The 27994-nt window shown below is 39.3% G+C and overlaps 1 protein-coding gene across 2 annotated transcripts; it reads right to left on the minus strand.

Moving 5' to 3' along the window:
• Window positions 1–1605: 1605 nt before the first annotated feature.
• spsb1 (splA/ryanodine receptor domain and SOCS box containing 1) lies at window positions 1606–27807 on the minus strand. Of its 2 annotated transcripts, none has more exons than XM_007246303.4 (3): window positions 27562–27807; window positions 11128–12011; window positions 1606–3411 (listed from the first exon to the last, which is right to left on the minus strand). In XM_007246303.4, the coding sequence occupies exons 2-3, from the start codon at window positions 11819–11821 to the stop codon at window positions 3284–3286; spliced, it is 822 nt and encodes a 273-aa protein (XP_007246365.1). In that variant the 5' UTR covers window positions 11822–12011; window positions 27562–27807; the 3' UTR covers window positions 1606–3283. The 2 variants fall into 2 exon arrangements, with proteins under 2 accessions (XP_007246365.1, XP_022533189.1); XM_022677468.2 differs by having other exon boundaries at window positions 27554–27807.
• Between the last annotated feature and the right edge of the window lie 187 nt (window positions 27808–27994).

The raw sequence follows: 27994 nt of genomic DNA on the forward strand, positions 1-27994 counted from the left end.
AGGCAGGCATGTCCACTAAAATATTCACCAGTAATATCAATTTTGAATATTTAAAAAGAAAAAGAAAATAGGCTGAGTGTAACAAATGTCATTTCATCAGTTTTCCTTCCAACAGCAGTAAAACTATATCAAGATATCAAGTCTTCCTGAGAAGGTGGTGTGTGAGCAAGCTACCCATGCTATATAAATCATAAGAGCAGAATTGTGATTTTGAACAAACAGATTGTGCAGTGGTGTGGCTGCAGTTATAAATTTTCAGAGCTTTTTGTGCATTGTCTTGTTTGAAACTTTTTTGACTGCATGTCGCCACCAAAAAATAAGGTCACAAATATTTTGTTGGACCACCTTTAGCTTTAATTGCAGCACATTCACAGTGGCATTGTTTCAATAAGCTTCCGCAATGTCAAGATTTATTTCAATCCAGTGCTGCGTTCATTTTACACCAGGATCTTGCATTGATGATGGTAGAGTCTGAGAATTCAGGACCAGAAAGCAGAAATCCTTTATTTACCAGACAATAGAATTGTATACATGACTGACCTCAATTACATTCTTTACCATCAAGATCCACTAACCACTTTTTCTTGCATATTTTGTTAGCTGGTTCCAATCAGTTCCAATACATTTCAAACTCTTCACCAATGAACATTTTCTGACTATAGAATCATCAGGATAATGTTTGCATGTGGACTACTCTGAATTTGTTAATCAAAACAACTCTTTTTAACCAGGCCTGTATGCATCCGCTTAGAATCTAATACTTACAACAGTAAATGTTGAAAGCAAACAAGAACATGTTTAAACCTGTTAAGACTTTGGGTTCTTTGAGAACTTTATTCAGGATACTGGTAATAAATTTGCCAGGTTTTTGGAGTCAACCAAACACCATCTCCAAACAAACTACGTGGATAAGAGTATTGGGACACCTACAGGAGTTTTTATGACATAACTTAAAGCGCAGCAAGAAAGAATGAGCTCCACATTAATGCCTAACAGCATGTGTGACACTGCAGTTAATGAGTCAGTAGAGCATTGGAGACTGCACTTTCGAGGAATATATAGGAGGAAAGGAAGCTGAAAGTAGAGTATCCAACTACAGTACCACGTTAGAGTATAGTGAGCTCTTCACAACCACTCTATCCATTAACAAAAGTTTGCAAAAGATACTCCTGGGTTATGTGCTTGATTTTAAAACATCTGCGCCCATTAGATGTTTAATGTTTAACAGATGTATCCCAATACTTCTGTCCATATAGTGCGTCAAGTTTACAGGAGGTGGTGGTAACCTTCCTAACTTTCAAAGTAATCCAATATAAAAATATTTTAATCTTGGTAATTTTGGAGCACTGCTATTGACCCATTCATTGTAAAATGTTCTTGTGTGGTCATGCGTTCTAGACTAGTGCACATTTCAGTGCACTTTAACTAAAATGTGAAGTACACCTGATGGTTGAGTTGAAACCGGCCAAGATCATAACCCTCTCAAGGGTCATATAGGTATGCATTTAAATCCAGGTGTAAAAAAAAAAAAGCCCTTAAATACCAACACTGGAGATGTGGAGCTCAAACCTACTAATCAAAGAAATGGAAACAAACAGAAAAGGCTTATTTATAATAAACTTTATTAGATAGTTAACAATATTATCTACATCACTAAATACAAAGAGGATGATGGTCTGCAGGCAGGAAGAATACGAGAACAGAGAGCTGAACATCGCCCAGCTAAATGGAGGCCAAGCATGAACTACATTAGCACATCTTAAAAAAACAAACAAAAAAAAAAACATGACTTATGGGGAGAAAAGAAGCAAAAAAAAAAAAAAAAAACCACAAACACCACTGAAGCAATGTTACCTTCTCTGCACTGAATCTCCGTATGGGATGTGTATAAAATCACTTTACCTATTGACATAGGGAGTGTCGTTCAATGGCTAGTTCTCAGACAAGGCACAGTACAGTAGTAGTGTCACTAAACATGCACATGACATCTGGGCCATGGTCCCTCATCCTCCTCCTCAGCCTACCACACTACCTCAACTACATGAACAGGTTGAAAACAGCATTTATGAAAAACTGGTGGAAAAAAAAATTAAATAAGATGTATGAACATTACAGTTATACAGACACTGGATCTGAGGGCAATGATAAAAGACTGACAGCCAAACAGCCTGCTGCAGTGAGGATCATTTGTGAATGCTACACAGTTTCACAGTGACGCCATTGTTCAATTCATTTAAAATCATGGCTCTCTCTAAACAATGCACCATTTTCACATGGGCAGGCACTTCAGATATTACAGTGTTAATTAATGGAGAAGAGGCCCGGCTAGCTTTAGAAGCGATGCTGGCAGGCTAGCTGTGGTTCCTAATGCCGTATGTGCTAGTTTCTCAACCCCGTTATAGACACTGAGGTCAGAGCTTGTTTCCCCAGGCCAGACGGCCAGGCCTGCAGTGAGCTAACACCAAGCTATATTTAACCTGCCAGCAGCAAGAGGGGGGAAAGCCATTGCCACGCACCCAGTCTGTTTCATGAGTCAACTTATATTTGCATTCTTCTAAAAAGAGCTCTCTGTCTTCAACCTCATATTTAGCTGCATCAATTCTACGAATTCTAAAAGGGAACGAATGAGCAGATGATTAAAAACTTCACTTAAAAACAGATTCATAATTCATGCCCAGTAACTCTGCATTCATTAACATCCAACTTCTTCATACACGACTGACTGAAAGTGAAAAGCTGAATTATTAACTGCTGCCCAGTTAAACCCGTTCTAAAAACACTGCAGCAACCTGATTCCACATCCAGCATTCGAAAGGTAAACCTGGAAAAATGTGCCACCATGTAGCTCTAGTTAAAAAAGCCTGAAGAAGGGAGGAAACTACAGGCAGCGAAGGCAAAAACAGCTGATGTTCCGAACTCGTTGCACTTCTCCATCCAGCCATACAGACACATTCTTCTCATCCGGGCCAGCTCATGCCACAGGGTTCTGTACGTCTCCCATTGTGTTTCCAGTACATGACTGAAGCGAGCCACAAAAACGAGGGTTTTAAAAAGTAACCAAAGAGACGCCAAAACGTGACCGTAAACACTTCAAACGTGAGATAGAGGCGTCCTTGGTGCGACTGGTAAAAACGGACAACGTCCTTAGCAACAAGTCTTGTACCAAAATCCAAGTGAGGAGAAACGCAGTTAAGAAACAGGTCCTTTAGGAAAAAGGAGAGAGAGAGTTATCCCAGAGAGAATGAGCGCTTTGCCTTGCACCGTTGAAAAGGCACTCCTATCATCATTGGTAGAGCAGGTAGTTCTTGAGGGAGACTGGTAAGGGAAGTCCATGTATTTCACTCAGTCGTTCCCGGCCCAACGCTACTCTCACTGAGCGTCTGCACAGGTCCATCAGAGGCAGGGGCTCAGCTGCAACAGAAAGAGAGCGAACACAATCAGTACAGAAGAAAAAAATAAATAAATACATGCAGATCCATAACAGGAATGACAGTAGGCAGCTAGGAATGCACTGAAATATTTGGCCAAAAGTGAAATGTATAAGTTATTTTATTAGATTATTTGTTTGGCTTAACAATTTCAGATGACAAATATCTTTGGAAGCTGAACAGAACTACCACCTGCTGATAGTTTATCATAGGGTTACACAATAATTGTTTAAATGTTTGCATGTACAAGTCACATCAAGCTAACTTAAAATAAAGGTTTACCAAACAAATTCTCACTCATTACAAATCTATCAGATGCAGATTACATAGAGCGATAGAGAGAAGGGGAGAGAAAAAACAAAACAAAAAAACATTAGCTTTCATTTTTGTTCTAATATAGCGCAGCTTAGTCTAGCACTTGCTATCACGTATAAGTTTGTACTCTGCATTTAAAACAACAATGCTTGTATAGTTTTGACTTTAAAAGAATAGTTTTGACATTGAAACAAAACCAATAGTTTGCATATCTGATAGTTCTGAATGATGCAGTTAGCTACCATTTTGGCACATCCACAAAAAAAGTAAAAAAAAAAAATAAAAATAAAAAAAAGTCTTCTCTTAGGTATGCAAGAACTTCTCAATATTCTTCAAATATGCTAGCATTTTTCAATTACCCCCCAACATCGCCAAGCCCTAGTGAAGCACATTGCCTGCCAGATGTGAAGGAGTTTAAGGTTCTTTCCATTGTACAAATGTCATGTAAACCAGTGAGTAAAGGGAAGCTCTTCATACTGGTTTTAACATTACAGCATCTTTGCTTCCTCTGGGTCTTGCTCACCACCACCTGTTGCAGTTTGGAAATTACTCCATATAATGCACACTTAAAGCTAGGACTCTAGGGAAGGAAACATGGGAACGGCACATTCAGGCCTTTGTCTTCCATAAGCTGAACACTCAAGTCTAAACTGGAGGAAATGCATTAGAAATGCAATGAGGAGCAAGACAGCTACGCTGACGGTACACTGGGCCAGGGCCAGAGACTCGAGAGGCTGAGTAATGCTCTGGCTGGGGCCTCTCTTCTTGCTTCTCTCGCAGGAGAGCAAACACAAGGACACCTGTATCCTGAGTTGAGCTGATGTGTAGCATTAAGGTTGCATTACAAACATCTTCCTGGAGCCAGGTCACCATTAAATGCTACAGCGACTCACTGGCCTGAAGCAAGGTCTTTTAGAGTTATTCCACCAGCAGGATGACGGACACGAGTGATTAGACAGCACGTAATTGCTGACCATGAGACTGTTTCCTTTGAAAACAGGGCGTTTATGGTAAATGCACTGGCTAGACAGCTCACACGCAGCTGCATCACACCTCACCCTCTCTGCCTACTCTTATTACAGGACTGCAGAGTGATGACATCATTCAAGCATCATGGAGCAATGCTTTAAATGCTGGCAGGACATGAACTTCCTTTCATGTGTCTTTAGTCAACACGCACTAATGCTGCTCTCACGTAGCGTCAGAATTATGGTAAATAAGGGTTCGTTACTGGTAAGATGCACATGAACAATCCCTTCATGCTCTGTAGCCTTCTCCACAAGGTTTTAAAGGTAAAAGCTTTACATCGTTTAATTTTTAAATGCATTTTAATTTTTGAAAGTGCACCTGCAAAACTGTGCTCTAAGTGCATTTATCCTGATAAAGAACTGAACCATTTAGCATTACATACATAGCAAATGGACTTCTGTCCTAACACTGTGTCCACAAGAATCTGAAAAGAACAAACTTTACATCTATCAATTTTTATATTACATAGCCAAAAGTATCTGAATGTGATGTGTTAGTCATTCTCACTAGCACATGAACGCAGCATAAAAACAAAGAGGCCTAACACACAATTTCAATTTCAGTCAGTAATCTCCCATTCTTGGCCAAATAAGAAACAGATAAATGAAAAGCATGTGTGTGAAATTTGAACTTTCTATCATTGCAAGCCTTAAGCTTTATTTAGGGGGGTTAGAGAGACCGTTACAGAAACAAATCATGCATAGAAGTGAGCTTTAAAGTTATTAGGGCCTATCCAAGCATCTTTTAAACGGATGGACCATCAGTCCAAAGCCATAAACAGGGACTTTCCTCAACTGTTTTAAAGAAATTACAGCAGCAATCAGAATGTCTGCAGTACAACAGAACATTTAACATTACATGTTGCTGTTTTCATACAAAGCAGTATTAAAACTGTGGCCATATACAAAAGTGACATTTAATTATACAGGAGCTAAAGCTAAAAAAAAAAAAAAAAAAAAAAAAAAAACGCTGCAATGGACAGCAGGATGGGTGTGTGGTGACTCCTGCACTGAATGTGGATGTGATTTCTGTGATTTCGCTTGCCTATTTACTAGGGGTGGGAATCGTTTACTATCTCACGATTCGATTCGATTCCGATTTTGGGGGCCACGATTCGATTCAAAATCGATTTTTGATTCAAAACGATTTGAATTATAAAAATTTCTGCTTCTGGCTTATGAATCTTATTGAAAAAAAACCCTCCATAATATACACTGGTCCTGGAGCAGGTAATGTGTTACAAAAACAATAAAATGTGCAGGAATGTGGGTCCTCAGTGACAGAGGAATCACTGGGATATCACAATGACGTTAATGAACAATAAATAAATAATAAATAACACTGCTTTATTACCAGGCTACTAGCGGTGGTGTGTAGGTGACGCTGCTGGGCTGATGTGATGATAGCAGTGGAGCGCTAAAGTTCAGGAGCAGCTGCTGATTAACTAGTTAATTTAAGGTCGTTGTATTTCTTCAGAAAGGGGGCAGGAGGTGGAGAAATTAATTCATATGGTCCATTCCTTAATTCCTCTGTGATGAGGAGCTGAAATTAGCTCTGATTAGCTTATTGTATTTTTCCGTTCCGCCTTAAATGCTGCAGCCCGCTGCCACCTGTAGCGTTATTTAAGGTGGAACTGGAAAGTTAGCTAGTTAGCTAGCTAACAGTTACTGAAACTAACTACTAGCGATCTTTTTTATGCTTGTTATGAAGCATTCTGCCATAAAACATTGAAACTACACGTTAATCTAATGTAATATAGTGCTTGTTCTGCCATCTTACCGGTGATTCTCAAACACCTACGCTCTGTGTGTGTCTGGAAGATCTCCGTTTGAAAGGACAAGCGCTATCCCCAGGGTTGCCAGGTCCAACAAAAATACCCAGCCCAAAATCAGTCTAAAACCCGCCCCTCAGAATCGATTTTGGGACATTTTAAATCGATTCTGAATCGTAGTAAATGAGAATCAAGATTCTTATGTGAATCGATTTTTTGGCACACCTCTACTATTTACACAGACAGATCTAGCCAGATGCCACCGGTCACAATCATTACCCCACGCACACACTGCATTGTCCACTGTCTTTAATGCCATATACACGACTGTGTAAGAATGTTGTCTGTACAACCTCAGAAATTAAACATCCAATCCATCTGGCCTCACTCCAATTCGCCCTTTCATGAGCACGCTGGCCAGTCTTCAACCTCATTCATAAGACCTCACAACTGACAAGACATACCCTTAGGAAAAACACTTACGTTTACATACTGCTCATGACTTTTTGCATGTCAGTGTATATGTAATAGATAAAAATGTCAATAATCTGAAGTTGAGTAGCATGCATTAGAATATAAATTCATAGTGTAGTCACAACACTAATAAATAGCCATTTAAGATAAGGTTATAAAGTTAATGAATATTTTTGGACCACTTTTGTTCCTAATATATTGTCAACATATACTAAAACATAATATGCTCAGATGGCAAAAACAGCAAGTGTCAATTATGTTTTGTTAAATTGCTCAATTATTTAACGGCTCTTAACACCATTTCTCTGCAACGTAACTGAGAATATGCATTCAGTAGCTTTGCTTCAGTGCGGGCTGCTTTATAATAATTGCAGCTTATTTCCATGCCCGTCAGAGACAGAATTTGAAGGCAGGCTAGGGAAGGCGGTGCTAAAGATTCAGTAGACAGCACTTTTGAGTGCTTTCAGGGCCTTATTACACAAATTGCCATTTTATCAGCGCTCTCATAAATTAGAAATACGTCACTGCACCACCCACTGCAATGTTTTTTTTTTCCCTCTGGAAACTCAGTTTTCCACCTCAAAAATCCTAATGAAGGATTTTTTTCCTCTTTCACTTTGGGTGTGTTTTCAAGGAGTGTCAAAATTGCAGCTGGGTGTTATTAGGATAAATTTAAAACAGTACTTTAGAGACCATTGCAGAAGCAATGAAAGTGCTACAGAACGACGTGATTGATGAGCTCATTTAAATGAACTGATTAAGTATGAATTTGGGAAATGTGGCTCATTTGTTAAAAAGCTATTTCTAGGAAAAAGCCTCAATATGAAAGATTTTAATCACCATAACAAAATCTAGAGTTATAAGAAACACAATGGAAATATTCATTATTTACTTGGAAAATGGTCGTGTTGTTGTTGTGTATAGTGTAAGTTTTAAACATACGCATACATTAAAACTACAAGCATAACTTGGTGGCATATGCTGACTGATTCAATATGGATGTTGCAGAATGAGAGGAGGGGTGGATGTGGAAGATAAAAGAATAAAGAATCCACGACTGTGTGAATATTTGAATATTTACGGAGCTGAACTACATCAGCAGTGGAAGGATTCCTTCACACAGATCGGAATCAGGGCATGGAATGAAGTGGAAAGCAGACAGCAGTTAGCTTCACAGTTAGCTTCCTGGATGTTTGAGACAGATAAACTGTGAGGTCATGGTATTTAGCAGGAGTGTGGAACTGCCTCTGTATAATTTAGTGTGCAGAGGCATCTATAGTTCTACAGCTCTTATGGCAATCAGCTCAAGGTTTCACAAACCTAACGGGCTTGCATGTTATTCTAGTAAAGATGTGATTGTGAACTGCAGAACACTGTTTTTTAAAGAAGCAGATTGGTTCAGGAGCTCTGGCCTCATGACTAAGCCCTAAAATCACACTATAGTAGGGGTGAAACGATTACTCGAGTAAACCGAGTAACTCGATTCACAAAATTGATCGATTAATTTTCTGTGCCTCGAGTAATCGTTTATTTAATTAATAAACTCAGCGCGCGGTATTTTCGCGACTTTTATTTTGACAACGCGCTCAGCGTTACGTCACCCTGCCCGGGAACAAGGAGACGGAGGTTTGAGCAGCGGCAAAAATGGAAGTGGCGAGAGAAAACAGCGATTTTAAAGGAATAAAAGCATTTTATGTTCGAACTGTGACCTGTACTCGGTGCAGTGCCAAAACAGCACGTTTTAATGCTGCACCATCTGAGCCGAGGACACCCGAGACGCGAGGACGCCGAGAGAGCAGGTAAATATAACTTATAATAAATCAATGAGATTAACATTAATGTGAATTAATAACAAAACGACAGTGCTTTGGAGTGTGAATTAATAGAAGCACTGTCTATAATGTGTGGTTAGTTTATTAGAACAGAGTTCATACAGGCTTTATTTAAACAGTAAACACAGCGCTGTGGAGTTCAGAATATAAACAATAAAAATGTTAAAAGTTAGCTAAACTGAAGTTACTTTGGCTGGAAACTAAATGCTTGATTTCTTCATCTAAGAGTACATTTGGCCAGTGAGACAAAAAAATATGAACACTTTTGTTCATATAAGGAAGTGTGTCTCTTATTTATTGGGTAAAATATTGATTACCACTAGTGTCTAATGTGCCCCAATGCGATAGGTGTCAATCTTAATAAATGCACGGCCATGAACTTATTATTAGAGTTATTAGTCTTAGTGATGTAATTAGACCCAAATAGTCCAACATATAAATAAAGAAAAAAGCAACATTTGTAATACTTGTGTGTCACAATTATTGCACAGGTCCTGATATATTTTGGAGAAGCGGCTTGGTGGTAAAAGAATGCGGCCCACTGATCCAACACTGGCAGAACTGACAACGTCTCAGAAGCTAAGATGCACAACACAAAGACGATGTTTATGCCTTTTTTATTGATTTATACCCTATATTTGTTATTTACAAGAAATCCAAATGTGAAAGTAATGTAATTAAATTTATTTTTTTTATTGTGGTATTTATTTATTTATTGTGTTTTATTTATTTGTATTTGCAATTTGGAAATGTTGTGAATTAAAAAATATAACTTATCTAAAAAAGGAAACCAACTGGTCATTCATTATTGAGTAAAATTCTTTTAATTGCTCTTTAACAAAAAAAATGTTTTATCCGATTACTCGATTAATCGAATCGATTTTTCAGTAGAGTACCCGATTACAAAAAGAATCGATAGCTGCAGCCCTACACTATAGCAATATTTACCTTTATCTACAAAGTAGGGGTGTGCCATATCGTTTCGTACGTGATATCGCCAAAATTTTTCAATATTGTGTACGATATTCTACCCTGAAATATCGTGCCATATCACCCACCCCTAATCAGGGTACTACTTCTTTGCTGTTTTTAGCAAAATAAAAATTCACACTGTTCTCATTTCCCATTATATATCTATTAGAGACAGATTATATCTGTCCAGTTTTTTTTTTACATTAATCCTGGATATATGGAGATATGTAGAGCGCATTATTAGTACCATGACATTCTGGATCTTTGACTTCTGTTACAAATTAATGTTACTGCTCAATGTCTTGTATTTTTTTTAATCTCAGTTAAGGGTGTGCCATATCATAACGTATGTAATAAGAAAATTTAATATTCGTTTTGGTGCAGTAGTGTTTTTTTGTAAAATTCATATCGCCAAGAGTATCGTTATTGCGAAAATAGCACGAAATATCGTGATATTATTTTAGGGCCATATCGCCCACCCCTACTACAAAGTATGTGTGGACATTCTAAATACCAGAAGTATTGGTCACTGGTAGCAATAAGTAAATTGATCATTAAGTGTTAAAATCAGGGGACGGCTTGAAAATGCCAACATGTATAAGTGGTGAGGTGTTAACTCGTGAGATTTAACAATTAAATGCCCCAGTGTGCTTGGGGCACACACACAAAGCAACATTCGAGTGATTCTCAGTAACGTGTGTACCTCGTACACCCACAGTGGACAGCGTGGTTGGTGGTACTGATCACAACCTGCAGTATCTGGCTAAAATAGCCCATGCAGACAGGCAAGTGACTGGCAGAAAATCACATCACAATTAATGCAAGAGGCTTCATGTGTATATTGCATAAGTCATTGCAGTGTTTAGCTTCCATGGAATATGATACCTGGTTTTGGAAGCATTGCTGTACTGAAGGGCAAAAACACCTCCAAACAAATTCTTCAGTAAAGGAAATTATTCCTCAAAGAACTCTGTATACAGGACACTAAAAACCTCCATTTGGGTCTACACTTATATATCACTTTCTTACCCTAAAAAAAAAAAAACACATATTAGCTTAATTGCAGGTACCATACAATGGTCTTAAACCATAATTCATAAATCATTTCAGGGAGAAAAACCTTATAAAAATCACCAATAAAGGCTCCAGCATAGTCAGAAGTCAAATAACCTATACTCTACATGTGCTACATTTGCTTAGTGTTTTAGAAACCTCAAAAAAGTACCCACACTCATTTACACTTATGAAAATGCAGACACATATGCATCTGTAAAATATAGAAATGGGAACAAAGTTTAATACTTACGATCGAGTCCATTGATGTACCGGATTCTGATTTCACAATGTCCCCACACAGCGCTTACTACAGGGTACAGCTTTCTACCTTTAAGTCCTCGGAAAGCCACCCCAAGATACTGTCCATCCACTATGAAGCTAAGCGTCCCCTCGTCCATGTCCAAAACCACCAGAAAAGAGTCAGGGACGATAAACGTCTCATCTGGCTCTAGGAAGGCGGGATAGGTTCTACTAGGCTGGTTTTTGCCATCGTGATAGAGTTTGTTGCGTCCCAGGTCCCAGCCCCAGGACTCGTTGTTATTTCCTACCAGCGCAGTGTATCCTACAGAGTGCAACGGCGCCTCCCCTGTCGCCACACCGACCACAGCATGCGTCCCCCGCTGCCGCATGGCCCAGCTGATCTCCCACACATGCAGCCCCCGCGTGTAGCCCACACGGCCACGGATGGCGTCTGTGCTCTGTGCCACCGGATGCCTGTGGAAAATTAGCTTATTGTCCTCTTTGACGAAGATGTTTAACGACCGGTCGTCATTGTTCCACGAGTGCTGCACCTGCACCTCACCAGTGGCAGGAGGCATGTCAAGCAGCATATCTAATCGGGAGGGTTTAGTGTAGTCCAGGGCCTGCAGCTCCAGCTTGAGGGGCCGAAACGCAGGGTCCCGCATGTCCACCGTCTTTATGCCTCCCGGAACCTTCTGCCCCATGCTATGGACACTTTAGACAACACCTTGTGTCCCCCTCCTTAGAAACACAGCAAGGAACAGCCAAACAGGGAACAGCTGGGGTTCTCCTCCTTCACCACAGCTCCTCTGCCAACCAGTCCAGCAAAGCTTCCTCTTTCTAGGTCAGGGGTTGCCAGGAAACTGGGTCAAAGCAGGTGCTTGTTCAGCTCACCTGGGTAGATTTGAAAAAGATCAAAGAAAAAACAAGCAAGAGTTAGCAAAGTAAGCAGGCAACATGGAATTACATAAGGACCTGTGTGGTCTGCTACAATTGCTGCAAAAACTGGTGTTTCTATCCATTCATAATTCCATCAATAATTAGGCATGCCTGCCTCAAAAGTAATCACTTTTAGTAGAACCACCTAAGACAATTAAAATAGTAAAAACACTTCAGAACACCATCCTCACCTACTCTACCAAATGCTCTCCATTGATGCTGGGAATAGAGGATTTGAAAGAAGCAAGCAGGTTGTTGCACTCATGCACTCACTGTAGTCGGACAGCAATCATCTTAAACTAATCTTAGCATGGCATGTGGACTAATTTAATTTCAGCACAACCCTTTTTATTTATTTATTTTTATCCACCATCTATTGATTAATGGGTGATTATGGCCTGCCTCAACTTCTTGTTATTGGCTCAAAACCACAAAACAATCCAAAAGGAGTATTTTCACACTTAAAATAAACTACACCAAGACCATCTCTAGCAATTAATAAACACTGATGCTTTTCAAAGTTATGTTTATGTTATGCTGCTGCAATGAATCCAGCTAACATATTGCTTGGTCGTACCCTACATGCAACAGTTTACCTTCTACTAAGGTTAAGACCACCTCAGGGGCATCTAGGGCACTTCTCAGTGCAGCAGCATCACAGCATTTGAGGCAGCACAGACATAAATCACTACAGCTTACCACAGTCACCCAGCTCCCACAATCCCTTAAAAAAAAAAAAGGAAACAAGAGGGGGGAGAGAAGGAGACGGCAAGCCATTTCCTTTTTTAAGCTTGTCTAGGCAGAAGATAACAGGAAAAGCAATAACAAAATGTCTGGCTTTAAAAATACATAATATGCAGCTGTGTTGTTTTCAGGGAAAGCCACAAGCAGCAATATTCTGTCTGGCTCCCAGACAGGGTCAGTGGAAGCAGAGGACGATAAAACCTCAACACAGGCCGTCCTCATGCACCAGTACAGCCAGTGTACAGCAAGTCTTTATGCATTGTCCTGTGCTATTCTGTCTGCAACAACCAACCCTGCTATGCCCTATACACAACCACCAAAATGTTGGAAATGCATTTATTGGACAAACTTGTTTGTTTATAAACCAAAACCATCAGAATTAAATTTTTATATGACTGCTTCAACCTCTCCAACAGCCTGTCCCTTTTAATGGATATGGTTCTTTAAAGTCCTTTTGGCAGAGGAAGAAAGAAACTATTGATACAAGGCCTAATAAACAGGCCTGGGCTAGAGTGGTAAAAAGCCCCTAGTATTGAGCCTAGAGCATTTGAACAACGTTCTCTGGAACGATTGTGCTTTTTGAGAAGAGCTGAGGAGCGGGGGGTTGAGGTGGGGTGGTGATCAGCCAACATCATGACCTGACTAATGCTCTTGTCGCTAATTGCAACAAAATTCTTACAGCAAAGTTTCAAAACCTTAAAGAAAGCCATCCCTGAATAGTATTAATAGTAATGCTAACAAAAGCAAGATACATTCCTAATTTAAATCAATATGAGAGAAAACTAGGAACAAGTGCCTGAATACTTTTGTCAACATAAGGGATTGAGTCAGAAATGCCTTATCAAAATATAAAAGGAACAGAGACTTTTTTTGGGAGGTAATCTCGATTCTCCTGAAGTGTTAACATGCGCAAAAGAAATGTCAAACTAAATCAGCCAAAAAGACCCCTGTTCTAACAGGCAGTATATTGGGCAGGCACATTTTCAAGAAACAAAGAAAAGGGCCCTTAAAAGACATTTTTTATTTCAGAAAAAAAATTACAAGATAAGATATTCTTAATGTTAAAAAATAACCCACACACAATTCTGTGAATAGCACAGAAAGACACAGCAGAGACAGACTCTAAAAAACAGTGTTTAAAAATACTGGACTGCCACAGGGGCCAAGTCGTAATTGAATTGTAGACAAGAGTTCATTGAGGAGCGTCTTGGCCCTTTTTCTAATACAAGTAAACAACCATTTAAATGGGTCATGCCTCTCCAGTGATGGGCTCACCGAGGTAGAGAAAACTAAGCAGTGGGTGGCGAGTTTGTGAATGCAAAACAATATCGTTTTCAATGGCTGTCCAACCTTTAGAAAGTAAGAAACATGTTAATTTGCACACTCTTTGTGCTCGGGTTGAAATGTTCCCCTTTCTCTACAGCTAAATGGCAGTGGACCAGGCCACAGTTGAGGAAGGGGAGGAGAACGGCCTCTAGTAGAAATATGTGAACGGGACTGCAGTTCTGAAACCTAACAGCACTCCCGCTCCAAAGGCTAAGGGACCAAGAGCCCTGCCATGTGAGGTTTTTCCATTTCTGAGAAGCACAGCAGTTAAGGAGCACGTCTGAGTGGAAGAGCACGTCACATGGAAGTGACACCATGCTGTTGTGTTGTTCCTGCAGGTTTATTTTCGGAGTCTGGGGGCTGGGGCTCCTGCAGCTGGCCGCAGCGTCTGCTCTCATGAGTGGGGAGCTGATTGAAATGCAGAGGGGACGGTGTGGATTTGCAGGGGCTGAAGGAACACTGGCAGCTTTTGTCTTTGCTGTCAAGACCACATTTTAATACTCATGCAAATGTCTGAGGGCTTCCCTGGACTCTGTTCAGCCTATTTATATAACAAAAAAAAAGAAAAAGTTTGACTGGTTTATCTCCGGTCCCTTCATGCACTTTGACAAGAACTAGTACCTCCATTACTTTGTACTTAAAGGTAAGGTCAAGTCATAGTCACCTGAGAATGACCATGAAGTGCCCTGATAAATCCACTATATCAAACCCTACCCAAAAAAAAAACAAAACAAATTAAATTGCGATAAATGAAGCACCACTACACTGAAACGAGGACATTAGCGTGGACAAGGGTTAGTCACACGCTCGAGGCATCTGGCAGGCAGCTGCGAGTGTGAGGTGGTGAAGAGCTGGGAAGGTAGATGACGACAAATCATGGTGTAATCAGAAATGTCACACGGCCACTCGATTCAGATGCTGGACAGTCAGGGTAAAGTGGCAGGTGAACTTTAGCACTTTTGTACTAGTTGATTAAAAGAAGCATGTTTGAGGGAGTCAGTTAAAGAAGGAATAGAAAAGTGATACAGGCAAACCTTCTTAAAATTACATTAATTTGTACTTTTATAACCTTTTACACAAGGTGGTATAGCAAGCCAAGCTCTTAATCCACCTTCCGATCCCCACTAACACCAGACACGGTTTAGGCTCCGTTAATATGGAACAGATAATAACACTGGACAGTGTCATTTACCCATAAATAAAAAATTAAAAAAACTTCACGCAAAAATGGGACAAAGACAGTTATTTTGCATTGAAGATGTGCTGGCTCTGAATCCTTGCACCCGTAAACAGATACACAAGAACAGATTTGTGCCAGAAGGGGAGGAAAGGGTAGAGGGAGAGGCTGAAACTTCAGACGTCAGACAGTGCTGTAAATGCTGTAAACGTGAATAACACTCTGCAACTGTAGAGGGAGCCCACAAGCCAAAAAAACAAAAAAAAAAACAAACAAAAAAAAAAAAAAACTTTGTTTTATGCCATAGCAATGATAAATCAATTAAACTTCTAATGGACTTTTACTGGTGGTACACTATTTTTAACAGGGTATGTAGAATGGTGTGGTGTGAAGTTTGGGACACCACCCCCTGCTTTCAGCGGGTGCAGCCATCTTTGTGACACATCAATACATGGTTTTATTAAATTAAAAATAATTACTTTAGGACGCTTCATCTACAGAAAATACCACAATAAAAGGGTCTTTCAGCAAACCAAAATGATCATACCACTTTAATGTAGTGAGTAAAAAATCGTTTCATGTTTCTCACACACTTGCATTGGAGTTCACTGCCAAATTACACAGTTTAGAATTTAGTCATGATGTCTGAAATGACCCTGGTGCTATTATGATCCTATTTGACAACACATTTTCAAGTCTAAAATAATCATCTGACGCAAGAGAGCACTTTCACAAACTCTCTTAGCTGCTCAGTGTAATCGGTTAAACCTACCCTGGTGATTAATAGAACAATGGCTGAGCAACCTTTAACACACTAAGAATGGGCTTAGCTTATGCTAGGAGAACAGAAAGAGGGGGAGACGACCGTGCCAGAACATTGGTAAAGAGGTGTGGGCATGAAGTGGGTGGGCAGGTTTGGCCAAACACCGAAGATCAGAACGTTTTCTAAAGGAATTTATTTCTTCACGTGAACTTCACATGAACCCTCAGATTAAAGCAATAACGCAATTCAGTCACATTATGGCATGCTTAAACTAGCCCTTACAGTTCTGACAGCTGCTTTCACTGCAACCACGAGAAATCACGCTCTGCTCCCTCCCTCACTAAACAAGTTCAACAGCTCTCAGAGCAGACATGCTAAAGGCTGTCCCAGAACAGGTGCTGCGACCAAAATCGAGACCTGCTGTTCAGTTAACACTGAGCAGGGCCCTTTCATACATACGATAACTGTTAAGTGATCTTCACATGGTCAGCAGTGACCACAAGAGATGCGCTCACTGTTCGTGCTCGCACACAGAGGAAGTGATGAGAACGGAAGCTTCCTCGCCCAGCTGTAAACGCAGCCCCGAAACCAACAGCGGCGAGACTCACTTCCTGACAGACAGACGCCAGAGTGCATGATCACTGAATCACCACATGGAGCTCTTTGAGGTCTCTGCATATCCTCTAATGATTAATTGATGAACTGACAAAAGCAGCTGACTCAATTCATACCAAGACACTTCCAGTCATGTTGAACCCATATGTAATTTAATGTAACGCTGCAATAAGACTAACAATAAAAAAGGAACAAAAGTTGCTCCGGCAGTGGGAGGTTCTCAAAGCAGTAGTTCTCGAATTGGTCATCAAAGACTCTTCAAAAGGTCATGATTTCTGTTCTAGTCCAATTAAAGCCATCCAGGCAAACAGCAACATTGTGAAAAACCGAAGTGTTTCAGAACCAACATTTTAAAAAGGACCACCCATTAAAACACTTCAGCAAACAGGAACTGGTTCTTCTTAAAGTCAACACCAACTCTGTCCAGTAGTGTTTGAAAGGAACTAAACCTAGCTCCTCCAGGATACAGTGCCAGACTTCACAGGAAACAGTAGCAGATAAATAGAAAATAGAAAAAATAAAACATATAGGCAATAATCATGCTTTTTTTATAAAAGCACTGTATAATAAACTACAAAAGAAAATTCCTTAACAACAGAAAATACAACCATTAGGAACAGGACAGTAGAGACTAGACAGTCCACAGAGGCCATGCATCAACCTCCTAGTAGTTCAGAAGTTTAAATTAGAAGATTAGTGTAGTCACAAAAACAAATCTTTCAAAAGCATCTTTAAAACACTTATCCTTAAGTATGTGTCAAATACTGTCCGAAATACACTTTACTTAACAAAGACATAAGTAACATTACACTCAAACTGTGAAAGCGATTCTTGAACACATGTAGGCTACCTTATTTTCTTCTTCGTCCGATTTTGACCAATCAGACCAATACCAACCCACACCTAGTTTAGGGATATAAACATGGATGAGTTCAAACATCAATAAGCACCATCATTATACAGCCTGTAGACTTAGTCCTGTTAGAGGTGCCAACACTAATATCATGACCGACAATTCAAGAGTGCAAACAATAAATAGTGTTTTGCAACCAACCAGAACAATGTGACATTGTTTACTGTTAAGGTCACATGTTCTGAAAACTTCAAGGATACTGTCACTACATAAACACTGTCCAACTTTATGTTTTAAACACGAAGAAAGCATAATGAGGAGGGATGCTCAGATAATGAAAAATCTTGGCTGAAAAACATAAAATGCGATCGAAAGTCAACGACTGATTGAATAAGAGGGAAAAATGTATATAGAACAATATCTAATTTAATTCAATGAGAATATTTCATTCATTCAGATCTAGGATGTGTTATTTGAGTGTTCCCTTTATTTTTTTGAGCAGTGTATATATATATATATATATATTTTTTTTTTTTTTATTAAAAAAAAAAAAAAAAAAAAACCACACACACACACACACAATTAGACTAAACATTCCAACAGACAACCGAAGCATACCAATCCCTTAAATTAGATATTGTTCTATATACACTTTTCCCACTTATTCAATCAAATGCCAAAAGTACCATTATTGTTGCCACTACCAGCCAAATAATTTTGCTGAATTATTTTGTGCATTCCTAATAATTAGCCCCACTTAACTGAATAGAGAATTTAGAACAGTTCTGCCCATTCAAACTCATCAGCTACAGAACTGGTGATTCATACTGTAACAATTTTTGTATTGCATTATATTTACACAGCATCTACCCCTACTTGGCTGGCATTCTCCCACGCCCACAGAAGACATTTAACACTGCGAGAAACCCTACCAACCACAAAAACATCAGCAGAGACTCATTTAGTTTCAGCTAAAAGAATGATAAGAAAAGGGAAGGAAAAGGCAAGTACAAACTCATACTGGTACCCATACAGCACAGACGTGCACCTGAGAGAAGCTGACATTCCCACAGGTACATCAAGGTGGAGGCAAAACAATGAAATAAACACTAAAGGGAAAACAAAAAGGTCATACAAAATTTTAGCAGACCAAAAAAGAAAGAACAAAAAAGTGACTATGTTTGTAAAATAGAAGGACATCAGCTACAGAAGGGTCAACAGTGGATATAATCTAAGCTCACCAACATGGAGAGACAGGTAGCCTCAATCTGCACAGAACTACTAAATCACTCCAACCTTAAATTAATGAAGCTGACATTTCTCCATATTCAGATGTAATTTAAAAATGTTGCATTAGATTCTGTTAGCACATTTTGTGAAATTACTTGTAATATCTTAAATTCTAAATTCACAAACCTGACCAAATACAGGAACATAAAAAACTGCCAAGATATTTAGGTGCAGTTTCCCAGACAAGGATTAAATCCTGGTCATAGACTAGATTTTAAAAACCTAATTTTACAATGGTAAGTTCAAGACTAGACTTCATCACAGTCTGGGAATCTGCACCTTAAAAGTTTTGCTTCCTTATTCAGGGACCTTCATTGTTTAATATGGATGTGATTTCTGTCAGTGATGTGTCTGTTCTCACAGAGAATATCTGTTCACAATCATTACTACGACTAGTTAGACCTCCATGCAGAAAAAAGGTAAAGGAAAAAGGCCCATGTTCCTTTACAACTTTCAATTTACACTTGCAAGAGGAGAGATGTTTCTTGTGAGGTCACCCTGCAGCCCTGCACAGTGTTCAACTCTGTCATGATTGTGATAAATAAGCATTGGACATTTCCTTCCATTCCTCAGCTGCAGTCTAGGTTCTGAAATGCAACCAAAGCCTTCAATTATTACTCCTGTCGCCCACCCCCAAAATTCTAAATACTTACTCACAAAGAACAATGTAACTGTTACCTAATGTATTGATGCCCTCCATACCATTAGCTTTTAAGCTAAATCAGGGCAACAAGCCAGCTGTAGCTTGTCCCTTTGGTGAACCGGTTAGTACTCACATAAAGGTTTTTGCCAACTGTAACTGGGGTGGTGCCATCAAAAATAAATACATTATCTACAACACTGTCCTTTGAGGCATGGCAGGTAGAAATGTTTGCTGGGCAGGCCACAACAGGGCTGTTATGTCTGATATTTAGTAGAGGGAAAAGGCATTTATTTTTAATAAAATGTATTTTAAGCCAGGGTTTATTTTTCTCCTGTAGATCCATGTTTTTATTGGACAGGGAGGATATACTAGATAGTCGCAAACTCTATATACAAAAGGATCACATCAATACCTTCAAACATCAGTCAAAATTAAGTGTAGAACACTGACAATTGGTTGGCTATAATACAGGCCACAAGAGGATTTATATATATATAAAAAAAACTCCTGAATTAAATTTCAAAAGTGACAATTGCAGTGCAATGATAATACACTATGTCCCTGTCCACTACATAATCTAGTTTACAGAACACAGCCTTGAGTTATTTCACGTTTTTCCTACATCTGGAATGGTCACATCTGCAAAATAGCTAAGGAGTGTGAAACTGTACATACGCACAACTCCTAAAGCCAATTTATTGCCTAGTGCGACACATTTATTGTCTGGCATTGCAACTACATTGTCTTCATCTTGAATAATCAGTCCACAGCACACTGGCAACCTAATACCCTGCATAGGGGCTTCATAGTCCCCTGCAGGTAATTTACGCTCACTGCTGGTTTAAAATTAGGTCACATTTGGAAACCTGATATTAGCCATAGTGCACACTGTACATACTGTGAGAAAATGCTTTAACACACTGCCAGTTCCAGAGCTCCACTCAGACAGCTGGACACACTGTCTCAGTCAAGAGGCACTAAAGCTGAGTCAGCAGACAGACAGGCATACAGTGGAGTCCCAAGGGAGCTATACACCCATCCTCTCTTTTACAGACAAACAAAAACAGATTAAACATTTTAAAGTTCAGTTTATGCACAAATGTTTATGAAAAGCCTTGTAAAGCAGGTAAACCAGGGTATGGATAAAGGCCTCAACCCTCACACTGTTCTTTGTCTTAATAATACTGCGTCAAAAGAGTTTTTTTTTTTTTTTTTACCTATTCTAAAAGCTTCTTCATACACCAAAATACCAAAAGGTCACAGGACTGAAGTATTTACATTATTCAAGAAGTTATCTCCAGGGATAGCTATTGAACATACAGCATAAGTTACGAGGTAATCTTGTGAGTAAGGCTGTTTAGCACCTTCCAGAACGCAAATATTAAAGCAACATGAATTATAGAGTTTTAGATAGTAGCCTGATATAATGAGTTATAATGAGTGTTAAATTAATTTAGCATTTCTCAATCCACTGTGTCGTGTGTACATGCAATACGCCCTACACGGCATCATCACCCACAGTGGACAGTGCAGTTGTTGATAATGATCATTAAAAGCGGCATCTGGCTAGGGTTGTCTGTGAAAAGACAAGCGAATAGCATTCAATACAGGAGGTACCACATACATACCATGCAGGCCAGTTTAATGTTCTTTACAGACATCAGACATGGCAGACATTATATGTGGGATGTTAATGTATACTGGTGAGGGCTGGGGGAAAAAGTGCTGCCTAATTGAAACGCTTAGGTGTTTGAGCAGATGTCATAAAATGCCCAATTTCACGAACAGCAAGACCAACACGTAGTCTTCAGAAACAAAATTACAGGTGGATTACAAACAGCCATTAGCACTCCCAACTAAGAAGTACATTAGTCAATATGTAACCAACAAAGAGATGTATCCATGCCAAATTTGATGTAGACCATTACTTATCCTACGTACTTATTCAAACTCTAGCCAGCCACAGGGAGGACCTTGTTACAGTTATGCCCACTATCAACTTCTTTAACATACTTATATTCTAATATTTCACACGACTAAGCTAGAAGTGTTAACTGAGGTGATAAGAATGGTTCAGTAAACAATGCTAAATGGAGCCAACTGTGAACAAAAGTCAAAGGGCAATGAACAGCAAAATTCACATGACATCATGTGAACTAGTGATAAGCAGACTTTTACTGTCAATATGATTGTAGGGCTAAACTAATAGCTTAACTTAACTTCATACTTTACTGAGCTCTAGGTATACATATAAATCATCAGGATATTCAGTAGAAGGCTCATGGTAAATCACCTAGAAAAGTTTACATTCGGTCAGCATATTTTTGCAGTCAATAATTTGAATCCTTCACATCACATCTAATAAAAATGCTCCAATAATGTGTTTACGAACGTATATTTATTGAGTGACAAATTTAAACATACAAAAACTCAGCAGTTGACAAATGCTTGATTGCAATGTAGTTGGTATAAAAAGGCTTAATTCAGTGCACTGTTCTAAATCTAAACTGTATTAAACTTGACTCCAATTGACTAAAATGTTTACTTTTAAAGAACAAATAAACTTACACACAGCAGGGTTTTTCACTGAACAGACAACCTGCTCAGTGAGTTTCAATGAGGCACTCCTTACAGTCTTCAGGAAGAATGACAAAGAAAGAAAATACAGCATGAATAAGGTCTTACTCATTCCACTCAAGTTACTACAACACAAGGTGGGCCACACAATTATTTCCAGTCTTTACGGAGTCTTCATTAGCCTAACACCGCAACATGACCATCTAGCTCACAGTTGTCTAACCAGGAAACCAAACAAGAACACCTTTTTGGTGGCTAAACTCCAGATCAAATTGACTCAGTTAAAGGATCATTCACTACAATAAAGTTAATACCAAGAATCTTAACATCTCATTAGTCTAATGAGTATTTACCAATTTAGAATAGTTACATAATAGATAACTCTGCAGCCATCCAAACAACAGTTCAACAAAGCTGACAGCCAAAACTGAAACCGCACAAACACAGTAAACACAAGCTGCCATTATAAAGAAACCCCTCATGAGTGTCGCTCCACCCCACAAACACTGCAACAAATTAAACTCAGAAACAAAAAGAGATGCAGGACGCATGACAGCACAGCGTGTCATTCAGAAAGATCACAGTGTTCATTATTTTTGGAAAACCCTCAACTTATAAACGGGGTCAAAAGGTCAGAGGGAAGAATGAAAAATCATTTGGTAGTGAGCATGTGCAGCCTTCCACATGCACAACAGTCAGCACACTGCCAACTTCAAAAATAAAGCCAATAAAAGTCTGATACATTTTAAACACATTTTTACCAATCGAACAGTGTGCTCCTTTTGACTGAGAGCTTACTTGAGCCACCAACACCAGTACTATGTTGATTTATTCAAATTCAAATAAGTTAAGATGGTGATCATCCAACATCCTGACCTCACGAATGTGCAATTATCAGATCCTCAGAGCAATGCTTTAAACCCTAGTAGATCTCCTTGAACAGTAGATATAGTTGCTTTAACAAAAGTAGGATAACTTTTTATCCACAAATAAAAATAGATTAACATGAATAGAGTTTATTATGAAAATGAATAAGCAGGTGTTCCAGTACATTTAGTACTCTCACATTTACTTATCTTCCTTGTCCTCTGATGTCATCTGTTTAGATGCAATAGCTGAGGGGATATCTACAGACTTTTAAAGTAATCCAATCCAACAAGGTCTTAGCTGTCATTTTACACACGCAGGAATTTAATTGTAAATTTTCAACATTTTACACTGAAGCTAGTCCTCACACACAGTAGGCTACCTCTGTTACCTTATCGACCTCTCTTAGGTAAAAGACTGATGTGAAAACCTGATAATATTGCGTAGCAAATAAATTAACGTTTTCATTATTAGGTTGCATGCGCTCCTAAAAAAATGTCCTATGTTTGCATTTCTCCTTCCCTGCAGTTAATCAATTCCTTTGTTAAAACTACAGTGACTCAAATCAAAAGGATTCAAATGTGCATAAATCTGTGACTAAAGGTCTTTCAGCACACTACACAAATCCCACAGTGCATGTACTAGTGTATGAATGCAAAAACTGCAAGTGAGCTGACATAAGCCTGCCTCTGTAACAGTGCAAGTACATACACAGCACTGCAGATCCATTTGGCACTTAAGAATGAAATCAGTTTTGTAAATAATTGGCACCTGTGAGCATGAATGAGTACAAGCCCCTTTGTTGTAGGATTGGTACAGACCCTGAGCACTGCCGGGTCCCACATTTACCCACTTCAAGGTACTGTCTGTTCCCATACGCTTGAAAGCAACACTTAAGCCAAAACAACTTCACAAACTACTGAGCTAAGTCAACACCAGGACACTGTGTGCTAGTTGTCACTCACATGGATCCAAATGGCTTTGAGCATTCAGGTTTCTGGGCATCAGTCAGGGCACAGATGGACAAATGAGATTAAATCACTGTTTGCTCTCTCTAATTACTAAAACAGAAGCAATTTTTACATCATGACCAACCTGCTAGAAGTGGATGATTAAATTGCTTACCAAACAGAAGAGACATTAGCCAATCAACAGTCAATGTAACCCTTTAAAAGGCACGAGAACTTCAAGAAGTGACTGTTCTCTAGCCACCCTATATCTCTTACCATTTGCCACTGTGCCTTTGTAATGAGATAATCACATGTTATTTACTTTACCAATTAGTGGTTTCATTGATTATAGCTGACGGGTGTACACATGTTTATTAACAAAACCTTCTCAAAGCTAGTTTCAAACAAGGTCCTGTGCATCACACAGTCAATTGTGAAGAAAGTGTCAGTAAACCCATCATGAACTGAGCATAACTGCAATACCAGTAAGTCCAAATCTGAGGCAAAGTTGCACACCCCCACAACCTCAACTAGCTAAGTGTCATGCAAATCTGCAGAGCTTTTGCATCAAGCAAATGCTGTCTGGCTATCTTGTTGTGTTGGCACTGGGTAGAGACACAAATGAAAGCAAATGACTATTGATTAGAATATATACTCAATTATAGTGTTTTTTTTTTTTTGCATCATATGCAGTACTTCCTCTTTCTCAATATTCTCCACTGATAAAATCTCCCTGTAACAGAACTCATATCAGCACCCACTGAACACAAACAGCTTAGTCAAGAATCTTACAGGCCCACATTGCTAAATGCACTAGTAATCGAGCCAACATGCTCATGTGGGGCTCACGATGATGGAACATTGTGTGTGTTCTGAGAGGGTGTGTACGCGTGTTGCTACTGGGACCCAACTGGCTTTCCAAATTGCTCATGACCATTACAGCCCAACTTAATCTCACAAAGGTACCATGTTAGGTGCTCAACCCAGTCATCGGTGTCAGGCATCCACATGGACAACAATGGACGAAATTTGGACAATTATCTGGTTCCCATTTGGGCTACCCTTACAGGGCCCAGTGGGCTCATGTTATCTGGGGGGAGCCAAAAAAAGCTGCACTGAACTGAACTGCAGCTTGGTGACCTAGCTAGCAGTGGATCTCTTTCCATGTGTGCCCCTAAACAACCCCACTTCAGTTCAGACAGAAACACTTTGCTGGTTCCTGCTCCTGAGGTTAGAACTTCAAACAGTGCATGAAAAGATTGGCCAGTACTTAAAATGAAAGAAGGGGCAAGATGTGCTGAACTACAGGAGGAAACCACAACCTGGCTGCTTTCCTAGAGCAGCTGTTATCAAGCCTGGCTAAGGTTAACATGATCAGAACACAAGCTTTCTTCAAAAAATATCCTGCAAACCCCCTTTTTTTCAGTGTGATACGTTAGTTTAAACAAACATCATACTGCTTGCTTACTAGCTAGCTAAAAAGCTAGGTTAACATGAAAATCACAGGGAAAAATGCCTAAACCTCACAAAAGGTTTTCCCCATGTTAAAAGGCACAATAAAGTCTTTAAGAGGTCAGTTTAAAGAATGTTTTTCAATATAAATGTGGAAAGTTCCTTACAGCCTTTTAACTGAGGAAGAAAAGACAGGACAGGGCATACATGTGCTTTTGTTCATCTTATTTTCTAACATGTAAGGGTACTGGGTTATGGCCAAGGATAAAACTAGCTCTTTTAAAGTAGAGTATAGAGTATTTGTATTTGTTTTTGCTTCTACTGCTCTGTTCCAATAATTTGAACTATTTAAAATGCTTTATTAAAACATTAGGTTCCTTATAACTAGTTCTGACCTGATTTCTAGAACAAAATATTGTGAACAATTAACTAGAACGACTGAATCTCAGTCTATATAACAAGCTAGTTGCTTGCTGTGAGACTACAAGGCAGTTTGTGAGCTGTAACATGCTTTTATTTCATAACTAGCCATAGAGTCTGCAGGAGGTCAGCAAAGAGTACATTAAAGTAAACTGAACTGTAGAAAAATAATAGTAGTTACAAAGCTGGAGTACATTTAATGGTAAACACATATTGCTACATATAGGTTAGCTAGCTAAACACACTGCACCAAGATACACCACAACAGGATATTAGCTAGCAAGCTAGTTAGCTTGTTTTAAGATTATGGCGGTAGTTAAATCCAGGCTTGGTTAATCAGCAGTCTTGTTTATCTAGCGGTTAACGCTAACAGTCTACATATGGGCTACTGTGAGACAAAACATCCCACAGTCTGACACTAAAAATGAAACTGAAATGGTGGCCCACGTTCACAGCAGGCTTTGTGTGTGTGTGTGAGAAGCAACGTTAGCTAGCGGTTAGCTAAGCTATCTATGGGGCACAGGCTGAGGAAACACTGAAGAAACAACAAACATTGCTAGCTACAACGTCTATGCTATAGAGAGTTTTAGCCTAGCTTAACCCATCTCGTTTTAAACAAACAGCGGTTACTATGGCTGTGAACTGCCCTTATGTTGCTAGGTTAACTAAAGCTAATCAGCCTAGATTAGCTAGCTAGCTAGCTGACTAGCTAGTGTTCAAACAGAGGCATATTATTCGGCACAGGCTGGGATACACTGTATAATCTCGTTAGATTAACAGTAACGTAAGAGTTACACTAGCTATGGTGTGTGTGTGTGTGTGTGTGTGTGTGTGTGTGTGTGTGTGTGTGTGTGTGTGTGTGTGTGTGTGTTTGCAACACTTGATGTTTTACTTTGATTTTACCAAATTGAAAACCTCTGGAATATAATCAAGAGGAAGAACAAAGTTTAACTGCTTGAGATTTTGGTCTGAAAGCTCTGCAACTTTTTTTGTTTTGTTATTTCAGCCATTTTTCATTTTCTGCAAATAAATTCTCTAAATGACAATATTTTATTTGGAATTTGGGAGAAATGTTGTCCGTAGTTTATAAAATAAAATAACAATGTTCATTTTACTCAAACATATACATATGAAGAGTAAAATCAGAGAAACTGATTCAGACACTGAAGTGGTCCCTTATTTATATAACGTTATATTTTTTTATTATAGCTAACATTTATTTATTTATTTATATATATGTAGTTAACATAGATTAATATGCGTAGGGCAGCCAACATATTGAAGCAAAGACACTGCGTTAACTAGCTAAACATAACCTTACAAACATATTACTCTAGCTTAACCTACATTAATTAAACAAGTAGTGGTTAATAAGGCCTCATGTTGCCAGGTTAAATGGCTAGTTAACTAAGCTAGGTAGCTAGCTAAGCTAACCGTTACCTTGCTAGTTAGCTAATTAACCAGCTGTTACCTGTAGCCAGCTAGTTAACCTAGCGAAAATACAATATCTAACGACACGTTTCCCCTGCTTTACGTAAGGATGCAACAGACTAATCCTTTATATCATTTAAAACACGACTTTTTAATCTAACATAGCTAACGCCAGCTAGTCTAATTTCCTCAATGTTTTGTCTATAGCAGGTTCAATGGGTTCCTGTGTGCCTGAAGCTAAATAACGCTAGCTAGCTTACCACACAGCGTCTGCCGTTAAAAACACACGGGTAGGTAACCTAGCTAGCTCGATATGCGAGACTACATGAGCACATCCACTCCAAACAAAAGCCCCAAAATGTGTGAAAAAGACAAAGCAACAGACTCACAGGCTTACCTGAACTTCACGTAGACTACACAGGCTAGCTGAACCAAGGCAAAGCGGCGGAGACAGGAGCTTCTTTCAAACGGTATTCCTGTGCAAAGCCATGACTCTCTCTCTCCGCCTCGTCCCTCTGCTTCTCTCTGCTCCTCTCCTTTTTTAGGTTGGGCTTGTGTTGGGTAATATGATGGCTGCTACAAACAGCCCTGCTGTCACGTGGTAAAATAGCTCCCAGCTGCTAGGAACCTCCCTCCCTCTCTCTTCTTCCCTCCTTCCCTCCTTCCCAGCTGCACTGGCTCTCAGTAGCCTGTTGCTCTAAACACTGCTCATCAGCTGATGTGTGAACATGAGGTTAGCATAGGAAGTGCCTACTGTGCTAGCTTACATTTACCCTGTTGTTTCTCTAGATAGCTTCGTCCTGGGTTATGTTTAAATGCTAATGTGCTTA

Source organism: Astyanax mexicanus, chromosome 13 (assembly GCF_023375975.1).
Source record: "Astyanax mexicanus isolate ESR-SI-001 chromosome 13, AstMex3_surface, whole genome shotgun sequence".
NCBI classification, from domain to species: domain Eukaryota; kingdom Metazoa; phylum Chordata; class Actinopteri; order Characiformes; family Acestrorhamphidae; genus Astyanax; species Astyanax mexicanus.